Raw genomic sequence first — 18911 nt, forward strand, 5'->3', positions numbered from 1 at the left:
TGAGTTCAAGGCCAGCCTGGTCTACAAAGTGAGTTCCAGGACAGCTAGGGATATACAGAGAAACCCTGTCTTGGGAAAAAAAAAAAAGAAAAAAGAAAAAGAAAGAAAAAAAAAGACTGGGCTTTGGTCTACAAGAGCTGAGCTAGCTTGAGCTCTCTGGAGAGCTTCTCAAGCAGAACCCAGGACTGACTTCGAGCTGTTACGTTTGCCACTCCCAAACCCCTCTGCTGAGGTTGGTCTCCAAGCCAAGGCTGGTCCTTGACACTAGGGTGCTCTGGCTCTCACAACAGTCTGTAACTCCCATTTCTGGGAATCCAACGCCCTCTTCTCAAGTTCATGGGCAACTGCATACACATGGTGCATAGACAATACAGGCAGGCAAGCACCATACACATACAATAGAAATGAGCCTTCAAATGTTTTCATTTACTATATATGGATGTATTCCTGTGCACGTGTGAGACTGGTACCATTGGGGGCCAAAGGAGGGCTTTAGAACCCTGGAAATCAACCTAAAATGCTCCGTGCAGCCATATAGGTTCTGGGAAGAGAACCTGGGTACTCTCCCAGAGCAGTCAGCACTCTTACTTGCTAAGACATTTCTGCAGCTCCCTCTATGACATTTTTAAATGAATGGGGCTCTTTAACAACCATAACCTAACCTATCTCTCCTATCAGCAACAGTTATGTAAGCCCCTGAAAGTTAGCACTACTAATCTCAAGTCTTTGGAAGGCAAGCAATTTCCCAATGACTTTAATCTTCACATTGTTTAGCCAACTCCTTTCCTCAAAGGTCAATTAGGAAACCAAAGGACAGCATGGTAGAAGACCAACTAGAGTTGCACCAGAGCCGTATTTGAAAACTGTCTCCTTACATAGGACAATCTCTTATAGGAATTTCCCCAGCAAATGTATTGTGCCTGTATTAGCTAATGCCCTGGTTTCATGCTGAGACCCAAGCTCCTGCTCTCTTAGCAACAACATTTAACGTTAAGGAAAAAAAAATAACACATTAAACACAGGCTCACCTGGGGACAGGAGCATAGCTCATATCTGCCTCACATACACGAGGCTCTGCATTCAATTTCAGTTTCCAGCACAGCGGAAAAAGGCTGAGGGGAGGTGGTAGGCAGAAAGGCTTTATTTTTGTTTTCAGTACACGTCCTTTTATTTTATCTTCACATAAGTACTCAGAAGAACTTCCAGGAGATGCCGCTGAGGGGCCATGCTGTACTTACAGTCTTAAGTACTACGAGAGGGGCCGGGTAGACAGAAAGGCTCTGTCTGCTTTGTGACCACACGCTACTGACATCCCCAGTTCTCTATCTGAAAAGTCTTGGGTTAAGAGCGGGAGAATTCTCATAAGCAAATTCTTCTGTATGGGCTGGATCAGTAAACACACCAATGAAATCTATTTCCAGGAAGAATGGTCCATCCACCTTATCAGACAGAGTGAATCCTATAGAAGATATCTAAATACAAAATAAGAGAGATGAATTAGAATCTCATGTGCTGATGCAGGGATGGATTAGAATCTCATGTGCTGATGCAGGGATGTTCTTCCTAAATCACTATGGAGCCTTCCCACTGCCAGTCTCAGCACAGCACACTTTTCGTTTGCCATACTAAACTATGAGAAGTACAGATACAAGACTGCTTTTTATTTCCTTTCTTCTAGACAGGGCCCTGAACTTTTGGTATATAGCCACATCTGGCCTTCAGCTCCTGATCCTCCTCCTTCACCCCTCAAGTGCTGGTATTTACAGGGGTGTCCCAGCAAAATTGGGTGGCTGCTTCTCCCCACTCCTTTCAAGTAGTCCACTTAAGACAGTAATATAGCTAAGCCAGGTGTGATGGCCCACGCCTTTGATCCCAGCACTTGGGAGGCAGAGGCAGAAGGATTTCTGAGTTCGAGGCCAGCCTGGTCTACAGAGTGAGTTCCAGGACAGCCAAGGCTACACAGAGAAACCATGTCTTAAAAAAACCAAAAAAAAAAAAAAAAAAAGACAGTAATATAGCAGGGCCTTTCAATGGTGTCTCCTGGAAGTTCTGAGCTCTTACATAAAGCTAAAATAAAATATAAAATGAAGCATACTGAAAACAAAATCACACTAGCATCCCCCAGGAAGGAGATCCAAGTCCGCTTCTGTCCTAACAGGAGCCTGGGCAGGAATTCTAATCCGTCATCTGCCATCCTTACAAAACAGACTGAGCTGGCGCTCACAACAACTGTAGTTCACTAAGGAAGGCCTTGTTATGAGTGGTAACATCACCTTGTCCAATACGAGTGGGCCCTGGACATCTCGTACCCTTCCTTGATTTGAAAAGAAAAATTTGGAGAAAGGAATCTGGAAAAAAAGAGAGCAGTTATTTTAGAGCTGAAACATGAACACTTGAGGCATTTGTTGGAACCACAATGATAAAAGGATATTTTGTTTCTATATCTATTTTACATATGCTAAAAGCTATCATCCCAGCTACTCAGGAGACTAAGGCAGAAGGGTTACCTAAATTCACTGGTTCAAGACTAGCATGAGTAACATAACAAGACCACATTTTAGTAAATAGGTAAGTTAGTAAGTAGAAAATTTCATGTATGGGAGATGGCTAGCTCTTTGGATTAAAACTGCAATTTTCTGAGGTGTTTTTTTTTTTTTTGGTTTTTCGAGACAGGGTTTCTCTGTACAGCCCTGGCTGTCCTGGAACTCACTTTGTAGACCAGGCTGGGTTTTGTTTTTACAGTGCTGTAAATTTGGAAGCCCTTTACCACTTTTCCTTAGACCAAAGACAGGCAATAGGAGTGTGAGCGGGAGAGTATGTGCACATACACACACACACACACACACACACACACACACACACACACACACACCCACACCCATCAGGCCTGTGAATCCCTGCTATGTGAGAGTTAATGGAAGAATACAGTTCAAGGCCAGCCCAGGCAACTTAGTGATACCTTACCTGAAAATAAAAACTAAAGCTCTGGGCTGGGCTGTGAAGTGTTCTCATGGCAAGTGAGGGCTTCAGCCTGGCTCCAGCCCTTATATGGAGTGACGGTGGGAGGATGCTGGCTTCTTATACCACAGGAAAAAGCCAAATATGAAGACTGGTTTTTTTACTGAGAGAGGAATATAGCTCAGTGGGAGAGCATCTGCTAAACATTCCACGCCCCTCCTCATTCACATACAAATGTATTGGCTAGTGAGCTAACATACCGTGCTGGATAGTTTTATGCCAACTTGATTCAACTTACAGTCACCAGAGGGGAGGGAAGAGCAATTAGGAAAAGGCCTCCCCAAGTTCAGGCTGTAGGCAAGCCTGTGGAGCATGTTCTTAACTAGTGGTTGATGGGGCGGGGCCCAGGCCATTGTGGGTGGGGCCATCCCTGGGCTGGGGGTGCTGGGTCCTATAAGCCAGCAGGCTGAGCAAGCCATGAGACACAAACCAGTAAGCAGCGCCCTCCGTGGCCTCTGCATCAGCTCCTACCTCCAGGTTCCTGCCCTCGCTGCTTTTGATGATGAATGTTGTGAGGAACTGTGAGTGAAATAAACCTTTTCCTCCCAACCTGCGTTGGTCATGGCGTTTCACCACAGCAACAGTAAACCAAACTAGGACACATATATACATAAATTATGATTGTTAAATCAGGCTCTTTCTCTATACCCTGACTATCTTAGAACTTGCTATGTAGGGTAGCCTGGCCTCAAACTCAGATCTACCTGCCTTTTCCTCCTGAGTGCTGGGATTAAAGGCATGTGCTACCATGCCTGGTTCTTTTTATTAATGAAAAAAAAAGTCATTTGTCTGTTAAATATTCCCCCAAGGTCCTCTTACTTCTACTCATTCTGCTTCTATTTTATGTAAGAATTACTACTATGAAAAAGAAAACTACAATGTAACCAAAATTTCAATAGATCCCATTTTCCTAACAGTGAAAAATTGAAATTTTACCTTGACTTCCTGCCAGTAGGGTCCCCCACGGGTGAACATGAAGTAACTGTACATCTGATTTTTTCTCTGGATAAACTCTGTGTCTTGCTTGATATTCACCATCCAAGGCCGTCCGTCCCCACGAACTCGGAGATACAGAGTATTAAACTGGGACCAATCATAAGACAGCTTCCTCTCAAAAGCACCCTGAGGTACGGCAAAGCAAGCCGTTTAGTTCATTCTGCACTGTGAGAAAACTTAAGCCATCACCAAGTCAGCAGGGTTGTTTAGTGTTGGGGGAGGAGCACATACGGATGCCAGAGGACAACCTTTGTTAGTCAGTCTTTCCTTTTTCCCTGTGGGTTCCAGAGATTGAACTAGTGTCTTCCAGCTTAGCAGCAGTACCTTACTCACTGAGCCACCTTACCAACACAATATGGCATTCTATGTACATTTTGTAAGATAAACCTGCCCATCATTATTCTAGCACAAGCACACTGGCATGTGTTCCTAAGGTAATGTTCAAGGCCTGATTAAGCGAGGACAGTGTTTCTGTATCACAGCCACTCATCTGTACTTATCCAATGGAAATAAGTGTACTTTTCCTCCCTGATTAAGGAACAATGGCTTCTGGGTGGTCTATTTTATGACAAATGTCTTGCCCCATCAAAAATCAAGTTTTGTAAATCATGAGGCTGACGAGATGGATCAGTGCTTCTTGCAAAAGCATATGGACCAGAGTTCATACCCCCAGCACCCTCAGACAAACGTAGGTATGGCTGCATCTATCTACCTGTAACTATAGCCAGAAACCTCACGACTTAAAACAAAAGAAACCATGTATTTAAACACTGTGTTCTCAGCACACACCTTTAATCCAAGGACTTAGGAGGCAGAGGAAGGTGGGTCTCTGTGAGTTCTAGACCAGCCCAGTCTACAAATCAAGTTCCCAGATAGCCATGGCTACACAAAGAAACCCTGTCTCGAAAAACAAAAGCAAAACAAAAAATCAAACCAAACCAAAGAATGAACAAATGAAAGAAAGGAAGAAAAAAAGTAAGAAAAAAAATTTAAAAATTAGTAAAAATGGTTTTGTTTTATTATTATGGAGTACTGATTGGATTATGGAGTAAGCCTTGAACAAGCACGCACTCACAGCTCTGCTGTGTCTCATGAGAAGGTGCCTCATGTAGCTAGAACTTGCTACATAACTCAGAATAACCTTGAACTCTCAATCCTCTTGCCTCCTCCCATATGTAGTGATTACAAGAATCACTACACCCAAGGTTTTTTTTTGTTGTTGTTGTTTTTTGTTTTTTAAAGATTTATTTCATTTATATGAGTATACTGTCGCTGTCGTCAGACACACCAGAAGAGGTTATCAGATCCCATTACACATGGTTGTGAGCCACCATGTGGTTGCTGGGAATTCAACTGGAAGAGCAAGCAGCCTCTGAGCCATCTCTTAAGCCCTACACTCGAGGTTTTTATTCTGAAGTACAATTTCCCTTATTTGCCTAGGCTGGACCTGAACTTACTCAGTAGCCTAGGCAGACCTTAGTTTGGCAAAACAGCTCTCTCACACTGCTGGGATCACAAGCCTGCATCACCAGGCCCAGGATAAGCACTGCACTCTAATGTGATTTCTGACAGGGTTTTGGTTTAAGAATTGTGAAACTGGGGCTGAATATGGCTATGATTCTGTCAGCTGCACAGAATGCTGAAGGCCCTGGGTTTGATCCCCAATGCAGAACAAACACAAAGTGAGGTGGTGAATACTTGTAAATCCACCTGCTAAGGTGGTGGGCAATTGGGGGTGGGCACTTAAGCCTAGGAGTTCAAGATTAATTTGGGGAACACAACTACAAAAATTCCAAACCTGCATAATACATTCCTAGGGTTGGAGAGTGGATAGAGATTTCTCACTGTTAGAGAGAGGAGTTAAGAGTCGAGAGATGAAAGGCTAGAGTGAAGCCGGGCGTGGTGGCACACGCCTTTAATCCCAGCACTCGGGAAGCAGAGGCAGGTGGATTTCTGAGTTCGAAGCCAGCCTGGTCTACAAAGTAAGTTCCAGGACAACCAGGGCTACAGAGAAACCCTGTCTCAAAATTGGGAACAGTAGTGTGTATGCACAGTGAGCATCACAGATGCAGAGAAGTATCAAGAGAGATGTGTTACACAGCCATTAGACATACATGTGCAACTGTTTGTTACTCATAGGTGCCACACCCAGATTCTTACCTATGTACTGGAGACCCAAGCTCAGGCCCTCACATTTGCCATGGCAAGGACGTTACAGACTGGACCATCTCTGCAGCCCCCAACAAAATAATGTCAACTATGAATATAAGTACCAGATGTGGTAGCACACCCCTGTAGTATCAGGAGTTCAAGGTCATCCTCAGCTCTAGTTAGCTCAAGGCCAGCCTGAGCTGTATGAGAGAACTGACTTAAAAACAAAAACAAAGGCTACATACAGGGTAACTCTAGTCCAAGTTGGAGATGCCAATCTCCCCAAATACCTTTCAAAGCCTATCTTCTCCAGATTCTCAGATGCACTACTCTTCTCAAACCCAAAATAATGCCCCCTTTTACAATAAGGCCACGTAGTTACTTACCTCTATATAAGGCAAGATGCCTGTATATAGCAAAACAGATGTGTTCACTTACAGAAGAGCAAGTGTCTGTTACAGTTCCCTCTACAATCCAAGTCACTAGAGAATGGCCTCACCTACCCTTGGAATCCGGGAGATCATTGCACAGTATCCACTTTGTCTACTGTCCCCATCCTGAGGAGCCTCAGAGCTCAGAGTTCCATAAAGCAGGGCACTTCGGTTGTTCTTGCTCATTTTCAAGAATACTTCACTTCTACCTCCAATCGTCTTATCAGAAGTCACCGTCCACTTATCCAAATCTTCTTTTTCACGAAACTGCCAGACAACCCTGGCTTGTTCCACTATGACCTCTTGTAGTGGGCGGCCGTCTGGGCCTCTCAAATGAGCCACAATTTCATCCTTAAAACGTCTAAAATGTTCTATTGCTTCATCTCTAATTGCTTTATCAAAACTAACTTCAGGTGTCCTGTCAGGAGAAGGCGCATCTAAAGCAACTTCTTTGTGGTCATGTGCTTGTAAGCCTTCTTCAGTCTTTCCCTGCTGGGAGACTCTGTCCGCAGAAGTCACTTTTTTCTGAAGACTATTGGAAGAATAGTCTACAAAGTGATTGCCCACAAATGGAGGTAATGCAGCCCTTGGCCTCAGGAAATTTCTATGAACGTAAGTGCCAGTCAGTAATTTGTAAATGGAAGTCATTGCCATTGTAAGAAAAAAATGTTAAAATGTAAAAATTTGCCCGGGCTGAGAAAACAAGCTTCAACTATAAGCCCAATTCCACCTACAACAAAAGAAATACCAATTATCAGCAGAGCAATGAATAAATGTATTAGAAGTTCAAACTCAGAGACCATGAATTATGACATTCATATTTTCCCCCAATTTACTCAACAGTGGCTGTATCAGAAGCAGAGTATTAATTGCAAAAAAAAAAAAAGAGCAAAGCCGGCCGTGGTGGCACACCCCTTTAATCCCAGCACTCGGGAGGCAGACCGATTTCTGAATTTGAGGCCAGCCTGGTCTACAAAGTGAGTTCCAGGACAGCCAGGGCTACACAAAGAAACCCTGTCTCGAAAAACCAAAAAAAAGTACCAATATAGCGAAATCTGGTGACACATGCCTGTAACCCTAGCACTTGGAAGACAATCAGTTTAAGGTCATCTTCAGCTACATAGTGAGTTCAAGGACAGTTGGCCTACATGAGACCTGTCACTAAACAAAACTACCATGATGAGAGATACAGCCTTAGCTTCACAGACCTGATGATCAACCCCAAATAATCCAAGTGTGTGCCACAAGCTACCTTAAGAGGCTGTGTCAACTTTAAAGCAGATTTTCCTTCTTTTTTTTATTTATTTATATGAGTACACTGTAGCTGTCATCAGACACACCACAAGAAAGCATCAGATCCCATTAAAGATGGTTGTGAGCCACCATGTGAGTGCTGGGAATTGAACTCAGGACCTCAGGAAGAGCACCCAGTGCTCTTAACCACTGAACCATCTCTCCAGTCCATAGATTTTTAAAGAAACAATAGGTCCTAAGAAGTAAAATACTCAAGTAATTCAATCGAGAGCCACGTGACTTTGGACATTAGTGCTTCATCTATAGAAAGAGGAGCTAACGTGAGCAACAGAGACAGGAAATCTGGATGGATGCTTGGCTCTGTTTACCTATCAGGCTTTGAGTATTCAAGTAGTGAGGCTTCATCCTACCAAACCCAATAAAGCAGTTTGCTCCACAGCCAAACAGTGATGGCACACGCCTTTAATTCCAGCACTCAGTAGGCAGAGGCAGACAGATCTCCAAATTCAAGGCCAGCCTGGTCTACAAAGTGAGTTTCAGGACAGCCAAAACTACACAGAAAAATCCTGTCTCAAAACAAAACAAAACAAGCAGTTTGCTCTCCCAGAAGCCAGAAGGTCTTTTTCCTTTTGTTTTGGTTTTTTTTGTTTGTTTTTGTTTTTGTTTTCCGAGACAGGGTTTCTCTGTGTAGCCCTGGCTGTCCTGGAACTCACTCTGTAGACCAGACTGGCCTCAAACTTAGAAATCTGCCTGCCTCTGCCTCCCCAGTGCTGGGATCAAAGGCGTGCGCCACCACCGCCTGGGCTAGCTTTTAAGTATCTCTTCAGAAATTAGGCCCCTGTCTGTCCTGAGTTTCTTCTGAGGATGAGATGGAATGACAATCACAAGGTGGGTCTGATTCACTGCATTTCAAGAGATTTCCCCCAAGATCTTGTATCTAACAAATCTGTAGGCCCAGGCCCACCCTACCCTGAGTCAGTTATCTGAGCCCCTTCAAGGCAGACCTAAGCAGGTCTTGTTGGTGAGCTTGTTGGTGAGAGACTGTACCCTCAGCCTTGGAGGACACAGTAAGATCAGGAAGTCATCTTGGCTACATAACAAATTCAAGTTCACTTCCAGATATAGAAGACCCCATTTTGAAGAACCAAAAAAAGTAAGTAAAAAAAAAAAAATGTGTGGCAGTGGTGGCACATGCCTTTAATCCCAGCACTCGGGAAGCAGAGACAGGAGGATTTGAGTTTGAGGCCAGCATGGTCTACAAAGTGAGTTCCAGGACAGCCAGGGCTATACAGAGAAACCCTCTCTCAAAAACCCAAAAAGAAAAAAAAAGAAAGAATCCTATGAGGCAAATAACCAGTGAGGTATTTCCTCTCTGCAGGAAACACACCAAGAAACTTGCCTAAAGTCATACTGTTACCCAGTACAGAAACTGGAACTAAACCCCTGGCCTTGAGTCCTTCCACTAGACACTAGCAATATTACTCCACAGTTCTTTTTTTTTTTTTTTTTTTTTTTAAGATTTATTTTTTTTATAGGAGTGCATTATAGCTGTCTTCTGACACACCAGAAGAGGGCATCAGATCCTATTACAGATGGTTGTGAGCTACCATGTGGTTGCTGGGAATTAAACTCAGGACCTCTGGAAGAGCAGTCAGTGCTCTTAACTGCTGAGCCATCTCTCCAGCCCCTGCACCCACAGTTCTAATGAGAAGTATCAACTTTGCCTGTAATCCCAACATTTAAGGAGTGCACCAGAAAGGCAGACCAGCCCCTCCTCCCTCCTCCTCCAGCCAGCCCTGGGAGGAAGTAAATTACACAATGTGGGTTTCTTTGTCTTTCTCCTGTCCTAATCCCAAAGATCAGTCCAAAAAGTACATAAAACAAAGGTCCTGTCACCCTGTGCTAAGTATTTGCTATGTGTGTGCCGTGCTGTGACGCTGTGATATATGGGTGGAGCACAGAGGACCATTGTGTCATGTCTGTTCGCTCCTTCCACCTACCTCCAGCACCATACAACCATTCTAAACAAAAGACTCCAATATCAGTCAGCACATGGCAAGAACAAGCACACACAATAAACAAGAATCTCTCATTTGAAAGGGGTGGGACCCAGGTTCAGTTCCCAGCCCACATGGTAGCTCTCGACTATCTGTAACTGTCATTCCAGAGCTTCTGACATGCTTACACAGACATTCATGCAAGCAAAACATCAATGAGCGGGGCTGGTGAGATGGCTCAGTGGGTAAGAGCACCCGACTGCTCTTCCGAAGGTCCAGAGTTCAAATCCCAGCAACCACATGGTGGCTCACAACCATCCCTAACAAGATNTGACTCCCTCTTCTGGAGTGTCTGAAGACAGCTACAGTGTACTTACATATAATAAATAAATCTTTAAAAAAAAAAAAAAAAAAACATCAATGAGCATTAAAAAAAAAAAAAGAAAGAAAGAAAGAAAAAAGGCTAAAAGGTGTGAGGGAGAGCCTGGTAAGATGACTTATCAGGTGACAACCTAAGCCGGATCCTGCAAGGCACATGAAGGTGGAAGAAGAGAACCGGTTCCATAAACCATCTGACAACCCCCACATCATCATCATCATCATCATCATCATCATCATCATCATCATCATCATAATACATTTTTAAGTCCTCAACAATCTAGCCCACCTGTTAGTTGCTTGAATCTACATCAAAGTGGCACCCACAGCCAAGTATGACAGAATGCACCTGTCATCCAGCTCTTGGAAAGCTTGGGCAGGAGCATCCTAAGCTGAAGGTTAGCATGAACTACATGATGAGTTTCAGGTCATCTTGGAATACACAATAGGCTATATGTCAGCCTGCACTAGAGTGAACCCCCACCCCACCTTGCCAACCCAAAGGCCTTGTGATGCTTCTGACAAGCCCCTCCTTTCTCATCATCCATCACACAGGTCCTTCCTTACCCCCCCCATCACTGCTCTGTCACAGGGCCACATTTTTGCACTCCCCACTCAGCCTCTAGAACGGCACAGAGCATAAATCAGATTATTTCTTCTTTTAAACAATTAAAATCAAGTACCTAGCGGGATAGCTCAGTTGAGTATATGCTGAGCACACATAAAGGCTGGATTTAATCCCCAGAACTAAATAGTTAACAGATGATAGACAGATTCCTTCAGAGGTACCCTGTTACATTCACAATAAAATCTTTCTCCACGAGACTAGGTCCCCTTTGCCATCACTCCAACATCACCTCTAGCCACATCTCAAATCCTTTCTATGTTCCCACCAGATAGAATACTTGTGATCCAACCAACACCTTTTGGACTACTACATGACTTAGTTAATTGTTGCCCTTAGGCCAAGAATGCTCTCTGCTGATTCTACCTGAATAACATATAGCTTGAGATTTAGTTTAGCCATGTTACACCATGGGGTAAAATGGTCCTTGACTATCCAATTCCACCAAGAACAGTGTCCCAATGAATCATTCCTAATGGATCCTGGCTACAGTTTACTGACTTTTTCATTTGTCAAAGTCCCCCAACTCAGACTGGAAGTATCTTTTTGTTGTTGTTGTTAAACATTTATTTATTTATGTATTTATGTATTTATTTAATGTATGTGAGTACATGGTTGCTCTCTTCAGAAACACCAGAAGAGGGCCTCAGATTCTGTTACAGATAGTTGTGAGCCACCATGTGGTTACTGGGAATTGAACTCATGACCTCTGGAAGAACAGTCAGTGCTTTTGTTTTGTTTTGTTTAAGTTTTTTTTAGATTTATTTATTTTTAAATGTGAGTACACTATTGCTGTCTTCAGACACACCAGAAGAGGGTGTCAGATCCCATTACAGATGGTTGTGACCTCTGCAAGAGCAGCCTGTGCTCTTAACCGCTGAGCCATCTCTCCAGCCCCCCACTTAAAGTATCTGAATGGTTGACTATTCAATGTTGTACCTCCAGGTCCCAGTATGAAGCTCAGTTTTCTGGAAACTTAGTATTTGTTGAACAAACAGCTCCACAATCCTTTATCTCTGTTACAAGCGTGAGGGTTCACATGCCTATATAATTCCCTCTAACAAGTGGCTTCTTAAACTTTATACTCCCTTTAAATAATCTGGCAGTTTTGATAAAATGGGCTTCTAATAAAGTAGACACTGGCCTTGAATCAAATTCTCCTTCCTCAACCTAAGTGTTAAGATTACAGACTTTTGTTACCATGCCCAGACAAATAGATTCTGTACTTCTTTTTCTTTTTGGTTAAGAGTCCCATTTGACCCAGGTTGGTCTTGAACTCCTGATCTTTCTGCCTCTACTCCCAGGAGATGGCCCATCAGCTCATGGAGAACACCTTTTAAATATCAAAGTCCTGGTAAGATTTGGGTGCACCCTACAAAATCCAACACTGGGGAAGTCGGGAAACAAGGATCAGGATTTAAGGTCATCTTCTGAAACGTAGACCGTTCAAGGGCAAGGTGGACATTATGTGACCCCTTTTCGAAGACAAAAAAGAAAGAAAGCAAAATTATAAAAAAGACAAAAAAAATTGATAGGGAAAAGGACTTAAAGAAGTAAGAAGGTAAAATGGTGGGATTATGAGTAACTTTAACCCTGTTTTCCAAACCTTCGGATATCTTATTACTTTTCTAACAATACTACAACTTCGTGTTTTGTTTAATAATTTCTTGCAAGAAACTCAGTCAAACTCAGTAACCGGGTGACATCGGTTCGAAGCTAATGGCGAGTTTTTAATAGGATATTCACACCGCTCCTAGCAGCGTGACTGTACTACTGTGTACAGAAACGACCGTTCAATCTAGGGCTTCCCAAGTGCCAGAAACTATTCTCCGTGTGTTTTTATTGACTTCTCGCGATAATCCTGACTCTGAGACGGGTACTTCTAGTATTATTATTCTAATTACCAAGGCTAAAGAAAAGGATTCCACAATTAAATAGTTATTCGAGATCACTCACCAGAGACAAAACTCACTCTGAAGACCAGGCAGGCGCTCACCTCAAGGCAGGCGCGGGGTTGATCACGTCCCAGCCTCCGAAAGCTAGACGCTCCCGAGGAGTGGCAGCCCCTCGACCCTCACCCGCCAGGACTCTCCCGGATCTCCTCGTCGCGGACGCTCCCACCTACCAGAAGGGTCAGCTCACCTTCTCAGACCCCACCTACGGCTTCCGCATAGTCCGTCTACTTATCCCGCCCGGTTCGCCACGCTTCCGACGCTGGTCCATCTACTTTTGCCATCCGACACCAAACTAGGTGTAAAAGAAACAAGAGCTTCAGATCGTACTAGAGTAACGGAAAGTATCCCAAAGCGTGGGACTACCGGAGGCTTTACGTCCTCAAATTTTCCCAGCGGGGTCGCTTTCTGAAATTTCCTATCATTTGTGAGCGAGCTCTTCGTTCTGCTTCTTGTACCCCGCCCCCGTATGTAAATATCAATCTTCTCTTAAACCGGATCTCTGCACTGCTAACGCCTCTTCACTTCCAGATACTTGGCCACTTGGGCTTCTTCTTCCCTGGAGTTCCTTGAGAACTGTCCGCTGTGTGACTTTAGAAAGCCACTTAACTGCCTTTGGAGAGCCACTGATCACCTAGATAGCAATCAATCCTGGCTTTCCTCAATTGTGCCCCTATGTAATCCATACAGCAGAGCTTGTGCACACTTCAGTTAAAATGTTTTCCAACTTGGGTTGCACAACTGTTTCCCAAGTCAGCCCCAATCACCCATCCTCAGTAAGCCAGTTAAAAGAGCCAAATTGAGAACTAAAAGCGAAGCTGACATGGTAGTCCACACTTTTATTCCAGCTCTGGGGAAGGAGGGGTATTCGTATCTCTGGGAGTTCGAGGCCATAATGTCCTGGTAGCTATCTAAGTATAGGTGTATAAGTATAAAGGGGGTGTGTGCGCGCGTGAGAGAGAGAGAGAGAGAGAGAGAGAGAGAGAGAGAGAGAGAGAGAGAGAGAGAGAGAGAGAGAGAGAGAGAGAGAGAGAGAGAGAGAGAGAGAGAGAGAGAGAGAGAGAGAGAAGTGGGGAGGGAAGGGGAGAGGGAGGGAGACTGCCACTGCCACAGTCCCTCTAATCACATTCAACTTTCAGCCCATGGAAAAGTTGAGGCCCCTCACTCTTCCAATAAAACAGTCTCAGCCTTTTGAGTCTGTCTCTTCGCCTAATTTTTCTTATAAGAACTGTGAAAATCTGTTTCCTAGAGACAAGTTGGGGGTTTGTTTGGTTGGTTGGTTGCTTGGTTCTTTGTTGTTTCCTTCTTCCTACTTAAGATTCCTTGGGAAGCTCCTATTTCTTTGAGGTTCATTGTTTAAATAATCTGATAGATTGAGAGACACAAATGTCTCTTTATTTTTGGTAGGCTGGTTCCTGCACATATGTAAGTGCAACATGTGTATTTTGTTCCCTCGGGAGCCTGAAGGTATCAGAACCTATGAACTTAAAATTGTAGTCACCATGTGAATGCAGAGAACCAAACCCTGAAAGTGTCCTTACCGAGAGACCCATCTTTCCAACCCTCATCAGCTGCTTTTTACCTCTACTTGGTGAAGCAGAAAATCAACTTGGGGCTTTGTTTTAGATTCTTGAGAAAACAGGACCTTTAGTACGTTTCTCTTATCCGTGTACATTGGGTTTTGCTTTACTGCTTATCTTTGGACTCTTTTGAGCAATTTGGGGTTCTTTTGGACAACAGGGAAGATTTAAAGTCATGGCATTTTAACAAATATCAGGACACTGCTGGGCATGGTTGGCAGGTGCCTACAATACTAGAATCTCAGGTGTGTCACTGTGGGTGTGGGCTTTAAGACCCTCATCCTAGCTGCCTGGAAGTTACTATTTTTCCTGCAGCCTTCAGATAAAGATGTAGAACTCTCAGCTCCTCCTGCACCATGCCTGCCTGGATGCTGCCATGTTCCACCCTTGATGATAATGAACTGTACCTCTGAACCTGCAATCCAACCCCAATTGAATGTCGTTGGTTTTGCTGTTGTTGTTTGGGGTTTTTTGTTTGTTTGTTTTTTGGCTTTTTGAGACAGGTTTTCTTTTCTTTTCTCTCTCTCTCTCTCTTTTTTTTTTTTTTTTTTGGTTTTTCGAGACAGGGTTTCTCTGTATAGCCCTGGCAATCCTGGAACTCACTTTGTAGACCAGGCTGGCCTCGAACTCAGAAATCCGCCTGCCTTGACTCCCGAGTGCTGGGATTAAAGGCATGCGCCACCACGCCCGGCTAAGACAGGGTTTCTCTGTATAGCTCTGACTGTCCTGGAACTCGCTCTATAGACCAGGCTGGCCTCCAACTCAGAAATCCTCCTGCCTCTGCCTCCCAAGTGCTAGGATAAAAGGCATGGGCCACCACTACCCAGCTAAATGTTGATCTTAGCTAAAGAGTTGCTTTGGTCATGGTGTCTGTTCACAGCAGTAAAACTCCAACTAAGACAGAAGTTGGTACCAGAAATGGAGTATTGATGTGATAGGCCTGACCATCCTTTTGTTTGGAAGAATGTGGATTTCAGGACCTTGGATTTGGAAAGAAGTAGAATGCTTTAAGTGGGGCTTAATGGGCGATCATAGTAGCAATATAGAAGAGCTTGTTACGGAGAGTAATTTGAATTGTTTTTTTGTTTGTTTGTTTATTTGTTTGTTTGTTTGAGACAGGATTTCTCTGTGTAGCCCTGGCTGTCCTGGAACTCACTTTGTAGACCAGGCTGGCCTCAAACTCAGAAATCCACCTGCCTCTGCCTCACAAGTGCTGGGATTAAAGGCGTGCACCACCACGCCCGGCGAGTGATTTGAATTGTACAGACCTCACCTAAGAGGTTTCAGTGGAGAATTTCCATATGTGTCCTAGAGACTGTTTTGTGGTATTTTGGTAAAGAATGTGGCTCATTTTTGCCCTTGTCTGAAGAGTCTGCATGGGGCTAAGGTGAAGAAACTCAGATAAATTGCATTGACAAAGGAAATCTCAGAAACTTCCTTTATAGACTTTGTCCTCTGGTTAAGTCTCGTGAAGAACATTTTAAACAAGCATAGCAAACTGAGAAAGGAAAAATATAAAACATATGGTTCAAGTATTAAAAGGGCACCAGGGCTGGGCAGTGGTGACGCACGCCTTTATTCCCAGCACTTGGGAGGCAGAGGCAGGCAGATTTTGGAGTTTGAGGCCCGCCTGGACTACAGACTGAGTTCCAGGATAGCCAGGGTTTTTCAAGAAACCCTGTTTCGAAAAACCAGAGAGAGAGAGAGAGAGAGAGAGAGAGAGAGAGAGAGAGAGAGAGAGAGAGAGAGATATAGCAGCATCACTGAGGTGAAATCTTCTGGAAGCGTTTTCTGAAAGCACAAAGTAGCTGTGGTCCAGAGATAGCACAGGTTGTACCTTGTGCTGTAGCTGTAATTGGTAATGTGTAAGTCATCCAAGTGATACTGGTTTTGAAGACATGAAGGAGTCAGAAATAGCAGCTGAGGCTTGGCACTGTGAGAGGCCATGGAAGGCCATTGGTGAAGGTGCAGCCTCAGTTGTAGTTCTGAACTGAAGGGTTCATGCAAAGGATTTGAGGTGAGGCTTGGCAACATGAAGAGAGCCTATGAGAGGCTATTGGTGAAGCCTATCTTCAGCAGAATATCCAGTGCATTGGAGATTCCAGTACAATGGTATGATCACCAAGAACTGCAGTGGCAGTGGAGTGGATCAACCTGAGCTTAGACTGCTACAGAGGCAGAACTGGAGAAGTGATGCCAGCCCTTGGGAGGAGCCCAGAAGATCATGTGTGGATCCCAGACATTGAAACAAGAAGCTATAACATTGAAAGTGCTTTGGAGACTCAAAGATATTTGAGATTCCAAAGTCATGGTCTATCTGTTGAGGGAAGCTGCTAACAGGGAGTGGAACCAACCCAGCTGAAAGAAGTTTGTTGCAGTCACCAAAGATGAAAAAGGAGTTGGGGCTGGAGAGATGGCTCAGTGGTTAAGAGCACTGATTCCTCTTTCAGAGGTCCTGAGTTCAATTTCCAGCAATCACATGGTGGCTCACAACCATTGTGATGGGGATTCCATGCCCTCTCCTGGTGTGTCTGAAGACAGCAACAGTTTACTCACATACATGAAATAAATAAATCTTAAAAAGAAAGAAAGAAAGAAAGAAAGAAAGAAAGAAAGAAAGAAAGAAAGAAAGAAAAAAGAAAAGAAAAAGGAGTTGGAGACCCGAAGACGACTTTGACATCAAACATGGAGATGCAGAATTTGGACTTTGCCCAGCTGGCTTCCTGTCCTGCTTTGGAGATTACAGTTAATTGATTGTATTAATCTCAGAAGAGACTTTGAACTTTGGACATTTAACATTGCTGAGATTGCTATAGACTATGGAGACTTTTGAAGTTGGACTAAATGTATTTTGCATTATACTTTAAATAAAGTATTTAGGTATGGTCCCCAAAGACACATATGTTTAAACAAGCCTATGTGGGCCAGTGAGTGGAATGTGATGGTTTGTATATGCTCAGCCCAGAGAGTGGCACTATTAGAAGGTGTGGCCCTGTTGGAGTAGGAGTGTCCTTGTTTGAGTAGCTGTGTCACCATGGGTGTGGGTTTTAATTTATCCTAGTTGCCTGGAAACCAGTATTCTACTAGCAGCCTTCAGATGATCATGTAGAACTCTCAGCTCTTCCTGCACCGTGCCTGCCTGGATGCTGTCATATTCCCATCTTGATGATAATGGGCTGAACCTCCGAACCTGTAAGCCAGCCCCAATTAAATATTGTTCTATAAGAGTTGCCTTGGTCATGGTGTCGGTTCATAGCAGTACGACCCTAACTAAGACAGTGGGCTAAAAGAGAACGCTTCAGTCCAACTTAACAATTAGAGACTCTGTGTTGGTTTGAATACATTTGGGCCCATAGGTTCATATGTTTCAATGCTTGGACATACGAATTGGCCCTATTAGAAGATGTGGCCTTGGAGGGAGTGTGTAACTGTGTAGGAGGGCTTTGAGGTCTCCCAGTCTCAAACTCTGCTTGATTGTGAATCATAACCTTTTTTTTTTCTTTTGATTTTTCAAGGCAGGGTTTTTCTGTCCTGGAATTCACTCTGTAGATGAGACTGGTCTTTAACTCAGAAGTCTGCCTGCCTCTGCCTCCCAAATACTGGGATTAAAGATGTGTGCCACCACTGCCCTGTCTAAAAGTTTTGATTTATAAGAGTTGCGCTTTGTGTTCGCAGCTGCAGCTACTCTCTAACACCAGCGCCACCTCTCGCTTGCGGAGCTCCAGCAGAAGGGGAAGAGGGGTAAGTAAGGAGGTGTCCATACCATGGGTCATACAAAACAGACTGCTCGCAAATCCACCGGTGGCAAAGCACCCAGGAAACAACTGGCTACAAAAGCCGCTCGCAAGGGTGCGCCCTCTCCTGGAGGGGTGAAGAAACCTCATGGTTACAGGCCTGGTACTGTGGCACTCCGCGAAATCAGACGCTAGCAGAAGTCCACTGAACTTCTGATTCGCAAGCTCCCCTTTCAGCGTCCGGTTTGAGAAATTGCTCAGGATTTCAAAACAGATCTGCGCTTCCAGAGTGCAGCTATTGGTGCTTTGCAGGAGGCAAGTGCGGCCTATCTGGTTGGCCTTTTTGAAGATACCAACCTCTGTGCTATCCATACCAAATGTGTAACAATTATGCCAAAAGATATCCAGCTAGCATGCTGCATACGCGGAGAACGTGCTTAAGAGTCCACTATGAGGGGAAACATTTCATTCTCAAAAAAAAAAAGTTTTTTTCCTCTGTTTCCTGTTATCAGTAGTTCTGAATGTTAGATATGTTTTCCATGGGGTCAAAGGTACCTAAGTATATAATTGCGAGTGGAAACATAGGGGACAGAATCAGGTATTGGTAGTTTCTCCACGTTCATTTGTGTGTGAATTTTTAACATAAATGCAAGATATAAAGCATTAATGCAAGCAAAATGTTTCAGTGAAAACATTTCAACAGTTCAACTTTATAACAATTACAAATAAACCTGTTAAAATTTTCTGGACATGACAGCATTTGGATTTTTTAATAAGTAAATTTCTTTTTTTTTT

General features: G+C 43.8%; 1 protein-coding gene and 1 pseudogene across 3 annotated transcripts; one reads left to right on the plus strand and one right to left on the minus strand.

Annotated features, from left to right (window-relative positions):
* Positions 1–1120: 1120 nt before the first annotated feature.
* On the minus strand, positions 1121–13056 carry Ndufaf1 (NADH:ubiquinone oxidoreductase complex assembly factor 1). 3 transcript variants are annotated; one of them, XM_021194409.2, is made up of 5 exons: positions 12993–13056; positions 6669–7326; positions 3955–4140; positions 2274–2348; positions 1121–1472 (listed from the first exon to the last, which is right to left on the minus strand). In XM_021194409.2, the coding sequence occupies exons 2-5, from the start codon at positions 7248–7250 to the stop codon at positions 1323–1325; spliced, it is 993 nt and encodes a 330-aa protein (XP_021050068.1). In that variant the 5' UTR covers positions 7251–7326; positions 12993–13056; the 3' UTR covers positions 1121–1322. The 3 variants fall into 3 exon arrangements, with proteins under 3 accessions (XP_021050068.1, XP_029392335.1, XP_029392334.1); XM_029536475.1 differs by having other exon boundaries at positions 12847–13014; XM_029536474.1 differs by having other exon boundaries at positions 12807–13014.
* A 5090-nt stretch (positions 13057–18146) lies between these two features.
* On the plus strand, positions 18147–18557 carry LOC110317726 (annotated as a pseudogene).
* The last annotated feature ends 354 nt before the right edge of the window (positions 18558–18911 follow it).

The sequence above is a fragment of the Mus pahari genome, chromosome 3, assembly GCF_900095145.1.
Source record: "Mus pahari chromosome 3, PAHARI_EIJ_v1.1, whole genome shotgun sequence".
NCBI classification, from domain to species: domain Eukaryota; kingdom Metazoa; phylum Chordata; class Mammalia; order Rodentia; family Muridae; genus Mus; species Mus pahari.